We start from the raw sequence: 20,841 nt of genomic DNA on the forward strand, positions 1-20,841 counted from the left end.
AGTCCTAGAAGTCTGTAACGGGAATTTCCGACCACCCTGTATTTTATCATATAGTGTATCAGGGTCGCCATGCCTTGACCTGTAAGCATTCCCTACACGAAAATACCTCCACCATCTACCTGACCAATGTCGTGATGGCAAGCGAGGTGTTTCGCGATGTAATTTTCGACCCTACACTAAATATTGTGCTTCGGGCTATCACAGATGTGTTCACGTGCCTTGTGTGGATTTTCAGTGCTCCAACTCCAAATGTGACGATTCACATGTCCTCGAAGGTGGAACGTTGCTTCATCTGAAAATAAGCAATTTTCAAATGTTCATTGTCAGCAGCTATGTTGGCCAGCGTAGAACAAGAGAATGCGCGCCACAGAGGACGATCATTTGACCGCTATGCTTGGACCATTTCACTTTGTACACAAAAATGAGTAACCGCTTTTCTAACACTTTATGGACAGTTGATCTTGCTTGCTGCAATTCGCGTGGTGCGCGAAGAAATGACTTTTGGGGGACTGCGTTGAAATGCAGCTTTCACTCTATCAACGCGTGCTTGAGACATAAAGGGACGTCCACTTCGAGGGAGGTGTTCCACTCGGCCTTTCTCTGTACAGTTTTTACATCGCCTCATTATGGTCGTTTTTGCCAGTGGTTCCCTCCCATATTGGCGTCGATAATTTTACAGCTCGTTGTTCTTCACAGCGTCGTTGTCATTATTTTGGATTCTGCACAGCAAGTGGCACATTGCACCTTCACCTCGACTGTCGCCATTTTGACAAAGGATAAACGGGAAAAATATCTTTGAAAGCTGCTAAACCTTTTACAACAAATCACAATTTTCTGTCTCAAATAGTTTTTTGACTTTACAGACAGCCTGTAGTTTTGTGTGGCAATGAATCCGCAATAAGGCTGAGGTTCGAATGACGCTCTGAAGTGATTTAATAATAGTCGCATTGGCTGATGGTGACTTCCACAAAAAGTGAGAAGACATAGATAGATAGAGAGAGAGAGAGAGAGAGAGAGAGAGAGAGAGAGAGGAGAGAGGGGGGAGGTAGCAAAGAAAAAAGGAAAAGAGCTTTGATGGAGAACTTGCTGACGATCACATTATACACGGGCCTTGTCAAACCATACATGGTGAAGCCTCTTCACCATCAACGGGTAGCTGTGTTGTGTAAACACAGCTACCCGTTGATGGTGAAGAGACTTCTCGATCGCGAAAAGCGGATTCTCAGTCCCCCAAATGCGTCAGTTTTGCTTATTGACGAACCCACCCAAATGAAAGTGGGCTAGGTTGCTAAACCAAACAATATTAATCCACATCATGCCCCCAGCCAACAGTTTGAACGTCCTAATGCAAACCGTTCAGAAGTTATGACGATTTTATTTCATATAGTTCAATAATTGTTACCCAGAAATTACTTGCAACAGAGACTGCCTTTTTATTTGAAATTTTTTCTCAAGGGTAAAGACAGACTACAAGCGTGCCTAAATGACGCAAATAAGGGAATAGTGCACTTCATTTCTGGATACGGTCCTTGTCTGGTCCATTTACACAGAATAGGAAGATGGTCCGCGGCCATCTGCGATTGCGGAGAAGTAAGGACCCCTGAACAAGTGAAACTTCATTGTATTTTACAGCAACTGAAAATGAGAAACAGGCCAGATAATATGAACTTTGGCACAATAGGTCAAGATGCCGAAGGATTTAATTTACTTAACTCTGCTGACAATAGAATATCAGCAGCACTGCAGTGTGAGTTTTACGACGGGGAACATAGGGATATTAATGACAAAGCACGAGATGATATTTGTAGTAACTAAATGGGTCAAGATCAACCAGCTTTGGAGCTTATACGTACAAGAAAAACAGCAGTAGCAGGACAACCTGGAGGAGTTCAACAATGGAACAGTGAAGAGCAAAAATCATTAGACATTGTAAGTAGGAAGGAGTTGATGATGAGACGGAATGAGATGTCGATGAGTAGGCTAATTAATGATGTAATGTGTTCATTTGTAAAATCGACAGTCGATCAACTTGCACAAAAGAAAAAAAAATAGCAATGGCAACACAGATGATGATGCAAAGGCTCGAGTGCTGCCGACCCACGCAGTATCATTTGGCTGTAGTTTAATATAGGAACAAATTTAGATATTGGTAATTGCACGGTCAGCAATGCTGAACAGTTCTAAGATGCTCATTACCACTGTAACGGATCAGGGCCAGAGGGTTCTGTGATGCTGGGTTTTTCTTTCATTTTTACTAACTCTTCTTCTTTTATGTAACTTCTACATTTTTATGTTAAGGATGTAGAATTTCGCTGTAGATGTTCAATTTTATTTATTCAGCGTTATACTGAAAGGAATATGGAATGTATAGATGTTACACCCACCCTTCGCAACAGTAACAAATAAAAGAAATCAGTAAATAAATAAATGTTTCTAACCTGAAAGAAAACGAAATTGAGATAGGTCGAATGCGACAGCGGCCAGTAGCCTACAGCCGCTGAAATTACGGTTACAGTCGACCCTTTCGGACACGCGAATAAGTAACCAGTATTCATACGCCGCCCGGGGGCTGTGAGATTTAAGCCAGTTTATTTGTACCCAGTTTGTGATGAGGAACTATAAGCCGTTAATCCTCCCACCCTAATGACCAGTATCACTTACGCAAAGTGCTTCCACTATCGGTATCTGAACGGACTAATCTCGGGTCGAGCTTCAGCATGTTGCGGTGACCTGGGTCGAGAAGATGAATTAGTGGATGTTAAACTTTGCAAACATAATATCGCTAATTAAGGCCTCGGAGGAGGAGCTGAAACATGCTGTCACAGACGAATTCGGAAAGTACACGCACAGGAAAAAAGCGGAATGAAAGAGTTTTAAATAGGATAGTAAAGGGAAAATAGTTGTCAAGAGAAGGCAGAGTTTAATAAGATAGCCAATTGTGGTGCTTATGTGGGAATTTAGAGACTCACACAAGTTAGGATACTTGCCTGAAACAGTTAACTAAAAAGTAAAGACACACGACCTCTAATAACTTGAAAGTCGGAGAATACCAGATCCAACAAATAAGAAACAGATAGTTCATGCAAATTGTACGTTTACCACTAAGTAGCTTAAAATCAAACAACTTACTACATTTCATACAATAGTGCCTGAACAATAAACGACTCAAAAATACCTCGTCTGCATATATTTTCATTAATGAAAATTATTCTGAGGAAAATAAGAATAGCAGTTATCTCGGGAACAACGCAACGTAAATGGATTTCTGTTTGCGATGTTAGTTCATTGGAAGGAAGGAAGCAAAAAAGGGCCATTGGAGTACAACGTCATATCGACACAGCTATCAAAAGAGACAGAACACTAGCTGAATTGAAAACGGATGCGGACTCGGTTGTTTTTTTGTCAAAGGACTCAGGTATTCACCTTAAGCGATTTACGGAAACCGTGGAAGATATTCACCTTTACGGACGTAAGGGAATTTCGGTGATACTCCTCCAAAATGTGACTCCTAGTTTCTGAACCACTGCAGCACCGCGCTTTGTAAGGGTTGTCATAAATAGGATTAATACACTGTCTGACGAAAAGTACATGAGACGGCACTAAAGTCATTTGACGGTTTTTGCGTTACCCTCAGAAAAAGTGTGACGTGCAACGTTGCTTAATGCTGAGACAAAAGCACCTGCGCGAGATTGCTTGTTAACGGTTCAAGAAACCGCTATAACCACGAGGTGGTCGTGCAGCGCTCAGAGACACTACTTCATCACCAGGTAGGCGTTTCTGCTGTTTCACAACGTCATCATTATCCATTGCTGAAAGTCTCGACTGGATTTTTCACAAAATACAGGAATATCTGAACGCAGTTGTTCTATATCTACTTAGCTGAGAAGGTAACTGATTAGAAAGAATTCAAACTACTAGCATAATATGTAATGCAATAAGTTAAAGGCGTATTCTAACCGGTAGAGTTTACAGCACTGATGAGGAACTGTGTAAGCAGAGGCAGCCATGTTAGACGTAGTGCTCCAAGCACCTCAAAGAAAGGAATAGTCCCTTATGCAGCATAATCAGACCACCCGTTAAGGTTTCAACATGAGTGACAGATGCACAGAGGGTGGGCAAGACTAGCTATACCATCGTATTTGGTCATAGTTAGATTTTATGGATGGTGAACGTGACTCCAATCGGGAATCGACTACGGTAGATCCCGATTTCTAGTTTAGACGTTAACATCATGCAGTTCATGGTATCTGTCAGGTAACTATATTGTGAGAAACTAACACCTATTTCTAGATACTGTAGAGAGCGCGGTGAGTCAACATGTGCAACCGGCTAGGCTGAATGTGTTAAGACTATAAAAAAGACTGCTGCTAAACAACAACGTTGACTTGAGATTATTGTTGTCACGTGATCAGCACATGAAACTATCGCGTTGATTTCAAACTCACGCTGGACTGAGGCTCCTGTGGCGTAGTGCAGCATTGTTCACGTGTTCCGCTAAACTCTGCGAGCCTTGACAGGCTGAGGTTCATCGGATGGGGTTGTCGGATGCTCTACTACCACAAGCGTGTCGTACGTAAGGAAGGAAGATTATTGTTTAGCGTCCCATTGACAACTAGGCCACTAGAGACTGAACGCAAGCGTGGATTAGCAAACAGAGGGGAGGAAAATCGGCCGTGCCCTTTCAAAGGAACCATTTACCTTAAGCGATTTATGGAAAACACTGAAAACTACACTACTAGCCATTAAAATTGCTACACCACGAAGATGAGTTGCTACAGACGCGAAATTTATCCGACAGGAAGAAGATGCTGTCATATGCAAATGATTAGCTTCTCAGAGCATTCACACAAGGTTGCCGCCGGTGGCGACACCTACAACGTGCTGACATGAGGAAAGTTTCCAACCGATTTCTCATACACAAACAGCAGTTGACCGGCGTTGCCTGGTGAAACGTTGTTGTGATGCCTCGTGTAAGGAGGAGAAATGCGTACCATAACGTTTTCGACTTTAATAAAGGTCGGATTGTAGCCTATCGCGGTTGCGGTTTATCGTATCGCGACATTGCTGCTCCCTTTGGTCGAAATCCCATGACTGTTAGCAGAATATGGAATCGGTGGGTTCAGGAGGGTAATACGGAATGCCGTGCTGGATCCCAACGGCCTCGTTTTGCTAGCAGTAGAGATGACAGGCATCTTATCCACATGGCTGTAACAGATCGTGCATCCACGTCTCGATCCCTGAGTCAACATATGGGGACTTTTTGCAGGACGACAGCCATCTGCACGAACAGTTCGACGACGTTTGCCACAGCATGGACTATGAGCTCGGAGACCATGGCAGCGGTTACCCTTGACGCTGCATCACACACAGAAGCGCCTGCGATGGTGTACTCAACGACGAACCTGGGTGCACGAATGGCAAAACGTCATTTTTTCGGATGAATCCAGGTTCTGTTTACAGCATCGTGATGGTCGCTCCCGTGTTTGGCGACATCGCGGTGAACGCACATTGGAAGCGTGTATTCATCGCCATACTGGCGTATCACCCGGCGTGATGGTATGGGGTGCCATTGGTTACATGTCTCGTTCACCTCTTATTCGCAATGACGGCACTTTGAACAGTGGACGTTACATTTCAGATGTGTTACGACCCGTGGCTCTACCCTTCATTCTATCCCTGCGAAACTCTACATTTCAACAGGATAATGCACGACCGCATGTTGCAGGTCATGTACGGGCCTTTCTGGATACATAAAATGTTCGACTGCTGCCCTGGCCAGCACATTCTCCACATCTCTCACCAACTGAAAACATCTGGTCAATGGTGGCTGAGCAACTGGCTCGTCACAATACGCCAGTCACTACTCTTGATGAACTGTGGTATCTGTTGAAGCTGCATGGGCAGCTGTACCTGTACACGCCATCCAAGCTCTGTTTGACTCAAAGCCCAGGCGTATCAAGGCCGTTATTACGGCCAAAGGTAGTTGTTCTGGGTACTGATTTCTCAAGATCTGTGCACCCAAATTGCGTGAAAATGTAATCCCATGTCAGTTCTACTATAATATATTTGTCCAATGAATACCCGTTTATCATCTGCATTTCTTCTTGGCGTAGCAATTTTAATGGCCAGTAGTGTAAATCTGTATGGCCGGACGGAGATTTGAACCGTCGTCGTCCCGAATGCGAGTCCAGTGACATGCGTGTCGTATTTCATCTCGGGTGAATGTTGGGTGTAGAGGATTGAGAGAATTCGGGCAATGCCTTCAGGGCGGGACTACGCTGTGCCTATAGGCATCACGGTCTTTGTCACCAGCTGTGGTTATAAAAGGTATGGTTGTTTAAATTGCGTTTGGCGCGTTTCAGTTGAGCCCCGTAGAGACGTTCATTGGTTCTGAGCCTGGTGGACCCTTTGTGACGAAGCCGAGGAGGTTTCGGCGAAGAAGCATGCTAGCTGGTCCTGTGTGGCGACCGAACAGTGAGTTTCATCTTACAGAGAAGGAACACGGTTCGCCATTGGCTAGAATGTCAAAACACAGAGATTGCCATCGTACTGGAATGGGAGAGGGACTGGATACTGTATTGTCACTGGTAATCTGAAGTATTAGTAGTGTTGGTACTCACAAAGCAACGTTTGCCGTCAGATGTCCTGGATGTCATGTATCGTGCGATGCGCTGCGGATGTATTAGACAAGCTATCATCGGCGAATCTTTGCTCCATTTGTTCGGTAGTAAATGAATTTCTAGGAGGCGAGATGTATGAGAAGAGATGCAGTTCATCCAGAAACTTCTTGAACTGAACTGTTATATTCTATTTTGCTCACAGATTATGTGTATGCTAAGAGTGTGAATTTGGCTGTCTCCTCTTGCCAAGTACTTGCGAGAGAGCTGAACCAATTATATAAGAAGGTTGTAGTCAGCGATGTATCGTGACACATAATCTGGTCTAAGTTTTATGTGTTGTGTTTAAGGAACTCTTGGGCCACGTGGTGAGATATTAACATTTGTTTTGATCTTTCATGGTGAAGTGGGTTTGGTTCCCGGCTGACTGTATTTCCTTATCAATTACGGGCTTAGGGCAAAGCTTACAGGCGGACGCCATGCCGGGTTAATTACAGTTCCTCACGATGATAGCAAATGTGGCTTGTTGTATAAGAAACACTGTTCATTGGTACAGCTAGCATATGCACAGGGCATCGGTTGTTACACTGCAACTTATTGTATGTGTGTGCCATCTGTGAGTTGTACTTGGGCCATTTGTAAGTGCTTCTGTTTATACTGCTTATGGGTTATCTCTACTACTGTGTAGGCACAGTTACGACGACAGCAATATATGGTCTCGATTCCTCGTTGTGTCTTTCTCCTTGTTGTTGGAACCAATTAATGTTGCGAGCGTTAGGTGTAATGCCTTCACTCCTTGGTAATATCGTTGCTTCTCATACATTCAGAATCTCTTCACGACATTCTAAGTCCGTTGCCGTCTCTTTCTACGTTACAATGTCACTGGCAAACCTTAAAGTTCTTAGGAGAGTTTGTAGGAAGCCTACCAACGCAGTCATTTATGCGTCGCTTCGACTCACCACCCAACCAAGTAGCAAGCAATTCTGAACACCCTGTCTTCTCGTGCAGCCGGCCTCTTTGGCCGAGCGGTTCTAGGCGCTACAGTCTGGAACCGCGCGACCGCCACGGTCGCAGATTCGAGTCCTGTCTCGGGCATGGATGTGTGAGATGTCCTTAGGTTAGTTAGGTTTAATTAGTTCTAAGTCTAGGGGACTGATGACCTCAGATGTGAAGTCCCATAGTGCTTAGAGTCATTTGAGCCTTCCCGTGCATTCTGTATCAGTGAAAATAAGAGCTTGATATCAGAAATTGATTTTTTAAGGGAAGCACTGGTGACCAAAGGCTACAATGAATTTTCCATGAATAGAACTTTCAAAACAAAGCGGTAATAACAGTTCAAAGAAGAACAATGAGGAATCTCCCCCTCATTCTGTAAGGTTAAAGTTTTTAAGGTCTAAATTATTGGGTCAACCGTTTTTACAGACTAAAAAGTACGTGACTGATCACCTTCACACTGCGGCAGTCTATGAAGTGACATGTTGTTGTTGTAAAGTACATGTAGGTGAAACAGGGATGACACCAAGAAGAATGTGATCAGTATTAAAATTTTCTTAACTTACTAGTCTTGCGAAAGGAAAAAATATTTACTGAATGAAGTCCGGGAAGCAGTTTATGTCCCTAAGAATGAGTGCAATTTTGACAGAGATCACGGCTACTGCCCTCCGGCTTCGAGGCTACACGTCGTCAAAGAAGTAAATACCCTGCCGCGTCGCGCAAAGAATATATACAATTGTCAGGATGCAACCTCGACGGCACGACATAACATTCCGCTCTCTTTCACTATCTGCTATCAGCATTTACCAAAGACGAGTCCATCAATGGCAGCCTGAAGACTTTTACCTATTAACTCCATTTGTCCGAAAATGCGCGGGAAAATAGCCTTTTTATAAATGGACGCAACAGGACTTTTCGACCACCCAAGGACGCCACAGGAATCCTGCGGAAGATCCCAACTGAGGCACCGAAACGTCGAGTTTTCTAAAACTTTGAACAGGAAGATGACGTGGCTTAACGACTCAGTTTTTACATCTGCATCAATATACCAAAAGCCACCTGACATTGTGTGTTGGAGGGTACTTCTGGTACCAATAACTGGTCCCCCTCTTCCCTGTTCCATTCGCAAATGGCGCGTGGGAAGAATTATTGTCGGTAAGCCCTTTTCTTAGCTCGAATTTCTCAAATTTCCTAGTTATGGTCATTTTGCGAGGCGTATATGGGAGGAAATGTTGACCATCAACGCACTGAAAAACATTGGTTTTTAATCAAGCATATTAATAAAATGGCTTTAGACCACACACAAGTCGTGATCAAAATTATAGAAGCAATTAGTAGCTACGAACTACTGCTTTCCTTGGGATTTTTTGAAACTTTTAATTCACTTAAAACACAATCTGTACTAATAGCATTAGAGAAACAAGGCATTACTTCGAATTATGATAGTTTACTGAAGAAGATGTTCACAGTGCCACATCTGGAAAGTGAGACATTCTGAGCTGAAAGAGGGATCAGGCAAGAAGATTTCAGATTTTTAAGGAATTTACAGAGCATCAACAGGGAAAGCAAAGAAGGAATGTCTTGTGTTCAAATGTGTGTGAAATCTTATGGGACTTAACTGCTAAGGTCATCAGTCCCTAAGCTTACACACTACTTAACCTAAATTATCCTAAGGACAAACACACACACACCCATGCCCGAGGGAGGACTCGAACCTCCGCCGGGATCAGCCGCTAAGTCCATGACTGCAACGCCCTAGACCGCTCGGCTAATCCCGCGCGGCTAGGAATGTCTTCATCGAATAAATATGAATCACCTTCGTTTTGATAATGAAATTTTTCTGTTTGTTCTTAGTGCAGATAACAGCCGACCGGATAGCCGTACGTGTTAGCCCGCTGCTTCCTGGATTCGGGGAGCTGCGGCGTGCCCGGATCGAATCCGCCCGGCGCACAATGGGCCAACTTGCTTCAAAACCTGGACATAATCCAAAGAAGGTTATAAAATCCTATACAAAAATACATTTGCACTCGTTAACAGTACTATTAAAGTAGCAGGAGAGCCATTTACAAAAGTGGAGCAATGTTGAGGAAATTTTGTCCCTAACTATTTTGGAGAATATCGGTAATAGTTTAGCCGTAAGTCTATATATGTCATTATACCGGTTAAAAGTGTCAAAGAAATATCTACTGGAGTGCTATCCATCTTTTTTTTATCCTGACAGCTGCGTATGATGGCTGTCAATTATTAAACAGGCCACACAAACAATAACCGAAAAATGTGTCGTTGTCCAATTCATCGTTACCGGCAGCTGTGACGGCACGTATCACACTGCTTACTTGTAACTGGAATAGCACTGCAGCATTGGACATGTATGTACCAGTGCCACCTAGGCAGTATTTGGCGAGACTAAGTCGGAACGCACACCTTTTTATATTTTTGTTTTGTCCAAGTTTTGAAGCTAATTGGCACATTGTGCGGCGGATAAACGAGGCCAATCAGCCTGGATGTGGTTATTTGGCGGTTTCCCACATCCGACTAGGGCAGTTACCCTCTTCGCAATAAAATGAAAAAAATTTCTGAGGGTAAAAACAAAATGGTCCGATTCTCTTTCGGTCAAGAAACTAAATTATTTTTAAAATCTCATTATTACTATTATCATCCTATTTCACAAAGCCGTAATAATGATTACATCGTTATACCAATAATTACATACTTTTAAAACAATAATATTAGTGAGTGACAGTATATGGTGGAAGTTGCAGCTTGTGAAACGAATACAGGGTGAAAAGTATTTAAACTCTGGGAGGTTGTAGGGTATGTCAAAACAGATATTTTCCCTGATGTCACTTTTTCCTGTGAGGATTATTTAAACCGGTGGAGGCCGTATTACGCTCTTCAGTTATTAGAGGCTGTATTACGATCTTCAGTTCTTATGCTCTTCATTTGTAGGCAACTTGCTGTCCACCAGTGTAGTAATGCATTGTCTCTGTTTACTAATGAAGCGGTACACCTAGAGTGAGTACACAGATATGGTTGGCGCGCACTACGTAGCGAACCACAACGGACAAGCTGCACAGCGGGTTTATCAACAACTCCTAATCGCCGTGTCGCGCATCATACGACCTTTGCTGCTGTGTACGAACGTCTGCGTGAGATCGGGTCATTTAGCAGATTACTTGGACAGGGACGCCGTCGCACGGTAAGAACGCTGCAATTTGAGGAAACTGTATTGCAGCATGTGGAGCGGGATCCTTCAATCAGCACTCGCGCAATTGCACGTAACATGGGGACGAATCAGACGAATCTAAGAACAGTCCCTCGCGAGCAATTGTTACGTCAATTTCACTTACAGCGTGTCCACAACCTGGAACTAGTTGATTATCCACACAGAGCACACTTTTCGCAGTGGTACCTGGAACAGTGTGAAATGCATCCTACATGTCCATCCTCTGTGTTGTTTTCCGATGAAGCAACATTCGGGAGCGATGGAGTCTTCAACATGCACGATTCGCATGTTTGGAGTGAGGATAACCCACATGCCACAGTTACTAGGGCTCATCAAGTGCGGTTCTTCACTAATGTGTGGGTCGGTGTTGTTGGGGATTGTTTAATAGGGTCGTATCTGCTACCTAGGCCATTAAACGGCAGATACTATTACAGTTTTCTCGCCAGAGCATTGCCAGAATTGCTGGAAGACGTCCCGCTCCCTGCAAGACAACTCATGTGGTTCCAACATGACGAGGCGCCGGTACATTTCAGTCATCGTGTGCGTCGATTCCTGGACCGACGGTTCCCAGAAACGTGGATTGGCAGAGGTGGTCCTGTACCATGGCCTCCTCGATCCCTAAATATGTCCCTTCGGGACTTTGTGTGAGGAGAGATGCGCAACCTTGTTTACGCAACTCCTGTGGCATCAGAACAGGATCTGGTTGCCCGGATGGTAGCAGCAGCAGGAACAATTCAGGATACTCCTGGGGTTTTTGCCCGTGTCAGACAGAACATGGTCCGATGGTGTAACCTTTGTTTACGTGTCAATGGAGGCATTTTTGAAAATCTACTGTAATTGAAATTGGGTTGTGTTAATGTGTTGTCTCTTGGTCACACAAAAATGGAAAAGTGTATGTTGGGTTAATTAATTCGTCGCCAGAGAAATCTTCCTCTACCGCTTTGAATACTCCTCAAAAATGACATTACGGAAAAATATTTGTTTTGATGTCTCCTACAGCCTCCCAGAGTTTGTCGGTTTAAATACTTTTCACCCTGTATATGAACATCATTTTTCTCACATACTCCACCCACTACTCACATACTTTGTACCATGCAACAATGCCAGTAAAACTGAGACATATACGTGACATATGCTTAAATGTCTAATGAAAACTCCTCCGAACTGTAGGTAGTTACCGCAATGGACCAGACACTGCTTCATTATTTGCTTCGCAACACATACAGAAACTAAGTAACAGTACAACACAACAATAAATATATAATGGCTGCTTCACTGCTGTAGTGTCTACACGATGTTATTATTATTATTGTTGTTATTATTAAGGCAGTCACCAGAAACAAAGCATTGGCAGCCAGAAGTTTTCGAATTTCTGCCATTTCAGGAGTGAGCAGTCCAGTAATCAACTATTGTATAGTGCACATATTTTAACTTACAAGAGGAGTGACACATACATGACATCACTGATTTCGTCCAGATTTATGGTACACGCATGGCTTGGCCAGAATTGTAAGTAGCGGAGGGAAAAGCATCAGATGGGAAAAGGTTTGGAAAAAAATTTCATTTTTGGCGCGGATCGAGTGAGACGTGAGCCATTTCTGTTGGCGTAGCTTCCAGGCAGCGGATATCATAGTGGAAAGACCAGAGAATGGTAATCAGAGGATGGTGAGCTCATGTCTCTCTCTCGAAACATTTTCTTTTATTTTCAGTTTTTACGTTACTTACAAAGCAAATAAACCGAAACATCGCTCAGTAAATTGCGTTTATCAGATTTTCATAAACAGCATGAAATGGAAAGGCAAAGGGAAATCTGGGATTGCGGAAAATAAGTCCCAAGAAAGGACTGTCTTTCGAGGTCCACAAGGACTCTGCAAATAGCTTTACAAGAAAGGATTGTAACTAAAGTGTACAATCCGTGCCCGGAAATTTATTTGCAATCCAAATTTTCCTTTGCCTTCCCGTTTCATACCTTGTATATGCAGGGTTTAGCCAGAAATGAAAGTAAAAGAGGAGGGAGCTCCAGACGGCTAGGCGTTTACAAAAACTAGCTTTTTTGACTCTGTAGAGCTAGTAAAGTAAAAATTTAAAATAAAAAAATTCCCACATGGGGACTAGACCCTATGACCCTCAAATTGTCGTTCCGTACTCTTTCCCCTGCTTGGAAGATACGCTAATGTAAGTGGCTCATGCCTCGCCCCAGCCGCGCCAAAAATGCTAGTTTTTCTAAATGCGTAGCCATCTGACGCTTCCACTTCTGTTACTTTCATTTCTGGCTAAGCTGTGAATATACCACAAATCTGGACGAAATCGGTGATGACGATCAGGCATTTTAAATGAAGTTACAGGCTATGGGTGAAGCAAGTGTCGCTAGGGAGAGGTGTGGTGCAGAGGAATCGTGTTTTGTACCAAATGTCTATCCTCAATGTGAATAGGTAGCTTTATTTTCTAAGTAGGAGTTTTTGACAGCACACGCGATTCACTGAGAACTTATAATATAAAAAAGGATTGTTTCAAGCAAGAGGTACCAGCAGTCTCATTGACTCATTAGATAGTGGTTTAATAAAAAGCGGCCAAAACTAAATATAATTTATCTTTGATCATTTTAGCAATTAAATTTTTCAAATAAAATCCTTTTTAATTCTAAAGTTTAATTATACGCTAATGTTGATGACTGTGTGTGTGGGGGGAGGGGTGTTTGGAGGGAGGGTACTCTCTAATATCTGATTACACTCAGGTTTAATGGCCTCAGAAGACTTGGGAACCAATGGACTAGTTGAGTAATAGACTGGTACCGATGTACCACCTCAGTTACGAGAGGATATAACGAAGCCTTAATCTCATGTGTTTAACTTTTAAAGAACAGTTTTTATCAAATGATCATACAACCAAGCGAACTGATAATGTTACTTTTAAACGCTTTCTGCGTCAATAAATGCAGAACACTTAATTTTAATTACCGGAGTACGTCCACATACATGAATGAAAAGAGAAAATCGCAGCCGAGTTGCTTATCGTCGCTACTGATGGTGGCTGAGTGTGCTTTACAGTGCGTTGCGTCAGGATATGTCAGTTGCGGAGAAAAGGAAAGAAAGGACAACTGGGCGTCCACGGCAGCCGTAACGGGAACAGCAAGGACGCTGCCCGACCTGCCAGGGCCCGGAATGCCAATTCGTGAAGGCAGGGAAGCGCCCAGAACAAGGTTCTTTGTACCGATAGAAACAGCGGCCGGCGCATTACAACAACAGCTCGATGTGGTGACCACCAACGTTGTTGGTTGGTTGATTTGGGGTGGGATCAAACAGCGAGGTCATCGGTCCCGGATTAGGCAAGGAAGTCGGCCGTGTCCTTGCAAAGGAATCATCCTGGCATTTGCCTGAAGCGATTTAGGGAAATCACAGAAAACCTAAATCATACGGCGTCCTCCCGAATGCGAGTCTAGCGTGCTAACAACTGCGCCACTCCACTCGATGAACGTTGTTACAGAAATTGTACCTATGAAGCATATTTTGGTAACCGCTCTCCATCCCGGCTGTTGTCTCTTCAATTTCTAGTGCAGCGGGCAGAACTTTTGCCAGATCTTTCCCCGTCTGTACAGGAGTCTCGTAAATTAAGTTTTGCGTATAACCCCACAGGAAGTAGTCCATAGGAGTAGTATACGGGCCGGCCTCTGTGGCCGAGTGGTTCTAGGCGCCTCAGTCTGGAACCACGCGACCGCTAAGATCGCAGGTTCGAATACTGCCTCGGACATGGATGTGTGTGAGGTCCTTCGGTTAGTTACGTTTAAGTGGTTCTAAGTTCTAGGGGACTGATGACCTCAGATGTTCAGTCCCATAGTGCTCAGAGCCATTTGAGCCAGTAGTATACGTCATCCTCTCTATTCTATTGCGTATTATGATAAGCAACTCTGAAAATTTTCTCTTTCCCTCAGGAGACGTTGATACGTTACATATCTGAAGTGAAAACGTCTTAGAACAGAAATAGTACGTTTCCGGACATAGATTCCTATTCCACATAAGTCTGTAACGGGAATTTCTGAACACTCTGTATATGGAATGACATGTAGGCAAAGGATTGGTGTGATATTCGTGTCTATCCGATGTGCGTGAGCTAGCATTTTTATTTGATGCGCTAAATTATAAATAGCGACGGCATTATGATACGGTGCTGTCTACAATTCCGGAGTAGTCAGCTGCAAATACTGGTCCAGTTATTCTGATAGAGCGATTCCGTGATTTCAAAAATCTCTTCACACTGGTAGCAGTACGGTTTTTTCAGTAATTCCACCGTCTATTCTCTTCTCTGTCCTAGTCCACTTTAGCTAGAGTTTCGTCTCTGATTGTGAGACTCCAAACAACAATGAAACAAGAGCACGGACTATACAGGATGAACCAGAACTCCGCCGACAAATTTTCAGAAGTGATAGTATGGACCAAAACATGGAAAACATCTAGTAAACATTGGCTCTTAAGTGCAGTCCTTAAGGACTATGAGCACTTGTTCATCTTCGCTACTGAGAAACACAACTGTTCTACTGAACAAGTGCTCATAGATCTTAAGATAGGCATTTTGGATTCCATGTTTACTAAATATTTTTTCTTATTTTGGTCCATGCAATTACCTCTGAAAGACTGTCGGTAGAGATCTGGTTGACCCTGTTCGACAGTATAGATAGTTGACGTAATGTTTTACGAGTAGCTAGTGATAACACGTACCCGTTTGCAACAGTACTTTAAACGCTTTTTATTACCATGGGAAGCTCCAAAGCAATACGACGCTGCAACCGCTCCACGTGTCGGTCGGCTGTTAACACCAATTTGTCCATTAACGGCTCCCTCGTGCTTTGTGAGCCTTAAGGGGAGGCAAGATTGACGTCGAGGCCATTAACCTCCTCAGTCCTGAGCTTAGAGTTTATGAATGAAAAGTTTATGTATACGATCAGCTCATTGTTCTGAGAGAAAAATAAGATCAAAGTACTAAATGTAAGAAATGGGAGTAATTAATTAAAATTTTAGGATACGTTCATAGTAAAAAAGTAAAGGCGTATGGGACTGTTGGCTGGGAGACTGCGAAGGGCATGTTCAGCCACCTAATTGGAAAGGTTCTTCTGTATATTGCGCACAGTGGCACTTTTCCTTCCAGATGTGGAACAGTTGTGAATTTATGTGCATCTGGAAAGTCTGGCGACTGTAATGGTTGTGTGTAGCGTGGCGCCATGTTGTGTTGGATGATGACGAGAGAAGAGAGAGAGAGTGGAACCCAGTGCCAGCACATTGTCTTACTCATCCCGAATGCCACCAGAGGGGAAGGCCGAGGTTAACTTTTCCATTCGACGGACGGATCGCCATAAACAGTATTACATGACCTCGCTTCATGAGACACAGAGGTTATGGTCAGATCACCGAAGTTAAGCAACGTCGGGCATGGCCAGTAAGTGGATGGGTAGCCGTTTGGATGTATCATGAGCTGTTGGCTGTTATCCTTTGCCTTTACGGTAAAGAGGAGCAGGGGTGGTTCCTGATCGCTAGACATCGCACCGATCTCCTGGGTTAAACGCCACCTACTGGGAAAATGCAGAAACGAAAGCAAGTGAAGCACTGAAGCGTATGGTATAACGTATATGCTACTATCAGGCACAGCGAGTTTAGTTTATTCCCTGAGTCAGTAAAATGAAATGATCGCGTGGCATTCTTGGCCAGGAGGCCCCATGCTGGGAAATTCGGGAGCCGCGTTGCAAGTGTTACTTCAGTCGACGGCTTGCGTGTCGGCTACGATGAGGAGAACACAACGCACAGTCCGCGGGCGGACAAAGTCTCCAACCCGGCCGGGAATCGAAGCCGGGTCCGCCGCATGGCAGGAAAGCGCGTTACCACTCAGCCAGTAAAAGTAAAACTTAGATGTAGCATATATGCTATATAAAAACTTAGAATGGTCAAGAGGGGCTCTAGCTCGAATTGAGAAAGGATGGAGAAGATTAGGTCGTGCCGTTTTCAAAGGAATCTCTCGTGCTTTAAGCACGTAAAACTTACATCTAGATGGCCGGGCGAGGATCTGAATTGCCGTACTCTCGAATACTGGTAAAACGTAGTATCTACCACTTTATGGCGATATGAAAGTTTGCTGTAACCGGGCAGTTAAATATTGTAACAGCGTGTACAACGAGAAGAAAAGGAGCCTTCTTTCCCACGAGCCATGCAAGCGTTCACCTGTGGGTACCTTTTACTCAGAATAAACTGTTTCATGTACGTAACTCCTGTAAATTCTTAGTGTAGCAAATCGTCTTGCAACCAGTGAACACCCGATTCTTTAAAGAATCGACCTCCACGTATAAAACAGTTTCAAACGTCTGACTGCTTTACAAATGAGTTAATGTCTTAAATATTTTACTTCAAGCATGTAAGCTTGGAAAGCTCAGTAACGATTTGAAATCATGTGTAAAGTTTGTTGGAAGTCACTAAGAGCTCTCATTCTCAAATACAGGATGAATTAGTCCGGGTATTTGTGCGCCAATAGTTACGCTACCTCAAGAAAAACACAGCTGGTACCAGTAATAATAATAAGATTATACCCCTTAATGAATAAACTATGACAGCATTTCACATTTTTAAATTCAGTCAGGCGAAACAGAACAATTTTTGTTGCCCGTCGAAGCCGTTAGATAGGCCAAGTCTAAGGGATGAGGAAGTTCTACTTTACGGTTTGTAGATAGACCGAAAATAAGACAGTGACACTATTTACCACTCAAAATCAATAAGAATAAAAAGCGGATGGACGTGGAAGATAATAATCAGGAGACTACAAATGACTAAAAATTCATTAGACAAATTGAATGCTGAATTGCAAGGTAATTCCCAAGGCCTATGATACGGAAAATCTGTAACTGCTATGGCACTGAGAAATAGAGCTTACATGAACAAACCAATAAGGAAATTGAGTTACTCAAGAGGCAATGAGAATAAGCATTATGGGATGACTGAACTGGGCAAAGGAGACGCGAAATCGAGAGGAAAAGACAGGTAATGAGGATAACATTTTGAGTCTGATCAGATGAAGGCATACCAAGTCTTGTGGGATTAGTTACAGATATTAATTTATGGTGAGCGTTGGAGGTCTGGGTATTGTTTTAGCAGCCGAATGAATTTGCATTGGGGACAAGGGGATGGGTTTTTACATTCTTGGGTTAGTTAGTCGTTAAACGAGTGTTGAAAGCATATTTGGCAATGGTGCGATGGGAATGTTCTTCAAGGTGTTCTTTAGTGCTAACTAGGGACTCCATAATTGATCAAGTCATCAATAGATGATGAGGATTCTGAAAATATATGAACAAAGAATGTGGGGACTTGGCTTATGTGGATGCCGAGGGCTTTACAGATGTTGAAATTGGGCTGAGATTTTAGTTCTAATGCGACGTATCTGATCACAGTTGTGAGGCTGGCAGGTGGCATGGAGGAGTTGTGGTTGGTTGGAGCTTGGAGGATCATTAGATACTAAGATTATAGGTTTTGGATAGAACTTTGCATAGCGTGGTAGTGGAAATCGAGAAAATAAAGACTTAATTATTACAGAAGTTTTGCATTGTGTGAGTTGGATGATGTTGAGGCTATGGAGATACGGTTGGTCAGGTTGAAGTAAGTCAAGGGGATTGACTGGAGTAGGTGCTCGGGGATTGTGGGGGTGTCGGCTTCAGGAAGAGACTTTTGGCTTCTGGGATGGGTAGTGTATCACTATTCGATCACTTGCACACTGTTTCCGAAATAAATGATTGATAGTGGAATTGACATTTTGCCACAGAGTGTCTTACCCAGAGTGTGGCCTGTCTGACGAGATTAAGTCGGTGCTGACAAAGCGTGGGCTTTTGCAAGGGTATGTGAGGCTCGTGTGTTGATGACTGGCGCCGGCTGCGGTGGCCGTGCGGTTCTAGGCGCTCCAGTCCGGAGCCGCACTGCTGCTACGGGCGCAGGTTCGAATCCTGCCTCGAGCATGGGTGTTGTGTGCTGTCCTTAGGTTAGTTAGGTTTGAGTAGTTCTAAGTTCTAGGGGACTGATGACCACAGCAGTTGAGTGCTCAGAGCCATTTTGATGACTGGCGAAAATAAAAACATGTTTCTGCTGTTATGGGTTGTCCTCGTGCAAAACCGCTAGTGGTGGTAAAAGAGTGGTATCACATGGTGATGTACTGGCAGATACAACGGAAAAGCCAGGTGGAGTCGATGGTGGTGTTTGTATGTAAGGCTCAAAATGGCTCTGAGCGCTATCGGACTTAACTTCTGAGGTCATCAGTCCCCTAGAACTTAGAACTACTTAAACCTAACTAACCTAAGGACATCACACATATCCATGCCCGAGGCAGGATTCGAACCTGCGACCGTAGCGGTCGCGCGGATCCAGACTGTAGCGCCTAGAACCGCTGGGCCACACCGGCCGACTGTATGTAAGGTTTTGATAGATTGGATAAGTTACCCTTGCGGTGTATCATTAAGAAAAGCGGAAAGAACCGGCGAAGGCGCGGTGTAAGCCCTATGGGGGTGAAGGTAGAGCAGAATAGCAATCGGTCTAAATGGCTGTGGGTGTCACAGTTGTACGAAGGTCCATGACTGAATATTCAGATGACCAGTAGAGAGAAGGGCGACAGCAGAGACACAAGAGGAGACAGAACAGAAGGTCATAGCGAAATGGATGACACCACGAAGTCGGAGATGACACGAAAGATGGTCCTGGCAATCGAAGGCGGCGATACGAATGAGAGTCGAGTCGATGACAGACGGAGAGATGGCGGTGAATCCAGGCGATGCCGATGGCAGGCGGCAATACGGCAGAAAAGTCCATGTGATGGCGACAAGAAGCAGTGACGCGAAAATCACTCCAGGGAATGTGGGCGGAATCCACATCAGCGGCGCGCGAAGAAAAGTCATATCGTCAGGAACGCTAACAAAGAGCGTCTCCTGGCTACCTACTGCAAGAGTCGATGTAAGGTCCCAAAATTAGGAAGCTCTTACTGATGTTTTTTGGTGGTTTTGAATGAAGTATCATGTTCAGATTTATTCAGTGTAGTGGCTCTCTTCTGCTTATTTTCTCTTTTACATAGGGATTTTCGTCTTTTGTGAAATAAAGCTGTATAATTACGCGTAGTACTGTTTCAGTATATTCTGCTTGTTGTAATTATGTCTGTCCTATACGTATACTTGATCATTTCATAGGACACGTCACTGACTCACACATTTCACTGTTTCAGATCTAATTTCTGTACGTTTCAATTGTATAAAGGGTATTTAATATCAAAAACATAACAACGAACTTTTTGGGCCCATATCGGTCCTTTGCAGTGTACTGTGTTCTGTAATTAGTGTATGTATTTTTCTCAATTTATGTCTCAAGTTAACCATTATTTCTGTAAAAAAGGAGGAAAATATGAAAAAATGTAGGAAGTATTTTTCCCCTAACTTCACGTTCTTATATTGCTGTTTTATCTATTGCATCATGTTTATTTTCTTATAATCCGATCAACTGACTTATTATATAAGATCTTTAGGTATAATGCGTTATTCTGTTTATTTTTTATTTTTTTTTTTAAAGCTGCGTTGAATCTGCCACTCATGGTCTTTGCGTATAAGAAAAATGCTGTCAGTATCCACACCGCGTCCGCAGCTCTTTTCTCCGTCTCTGCATCGACGGATATAAAAAGATTGTCAACCACTTCACCCCTCTGGTTTAGTGGAGTTCGGACGGTAGCATTGCGATTACCTTAGACTAAGAACTTAAAGACCTATCGCGGCCACGTTAGCTTCGCGATGGTAGCACTAAATATCCACGGATGGATGACTGTATTGGCATACCAGTAATAAATTATATACACAAATCTTCCTCGTGAATCAGTCGGGCTGTTAGAGGAAACCGTTATCAAGAGCCCTGTAGTAGTTCCGGAGACTAAACTATACATAGAGAGAAAACGCGCCGGGGGACTTCAACTTACCAAGGGACCGCGCCTACACTGCATCAGCGGCGTCGTCCA

At 43.5% G+C, this 20,841-nt stretch overlaps 1 protein-coding gene across 2 annotated transcripts in view; it reads left to right on the forward strand.

Annotated features, from left to right (window-relative positions):
* LOC126298221 (L-threonine ammonia-lyase) overlaps positions 1-20,841 on the forward strand; it is a 209,988-nt gene that overhangs the window by 64,231 nt on the left and 124,916 nt on the right. The window contains exon 2 of one of the 2 annotated variants that reach the window (XM_049989527.1): positions 9,465-9,604. The exons of the other annotated variant lie outside the window; for it this stretch is intronic. Coding sequence (XP_049845484.1) covers positions 9,563-9,604 — 42 coding nt within the window. The 5' untranslated portion in view covers positions 9,465-9,562. The remainder of the gene's footprint in view (positions 1-9,464; positions 9,605-20,841) is intronic. 2 annotated transcript variants of the gene reach the window in all.

The sequence above is a fragment of the Schistocerca gregaria genome, chromosome X, assembly GCF_023897955.1.
Source record: "Schistocerca gregaria isolate iqSchGreg1 chromosome X, iqSchGreg1.2, whole genome shotgun sequence".
Lineage (NCBI taxonomy): Eukaryota > Metazoa > Arthropoda > Insecta > Orthoptera > Acrididae > Schistocerca > Schistocerca gregaria.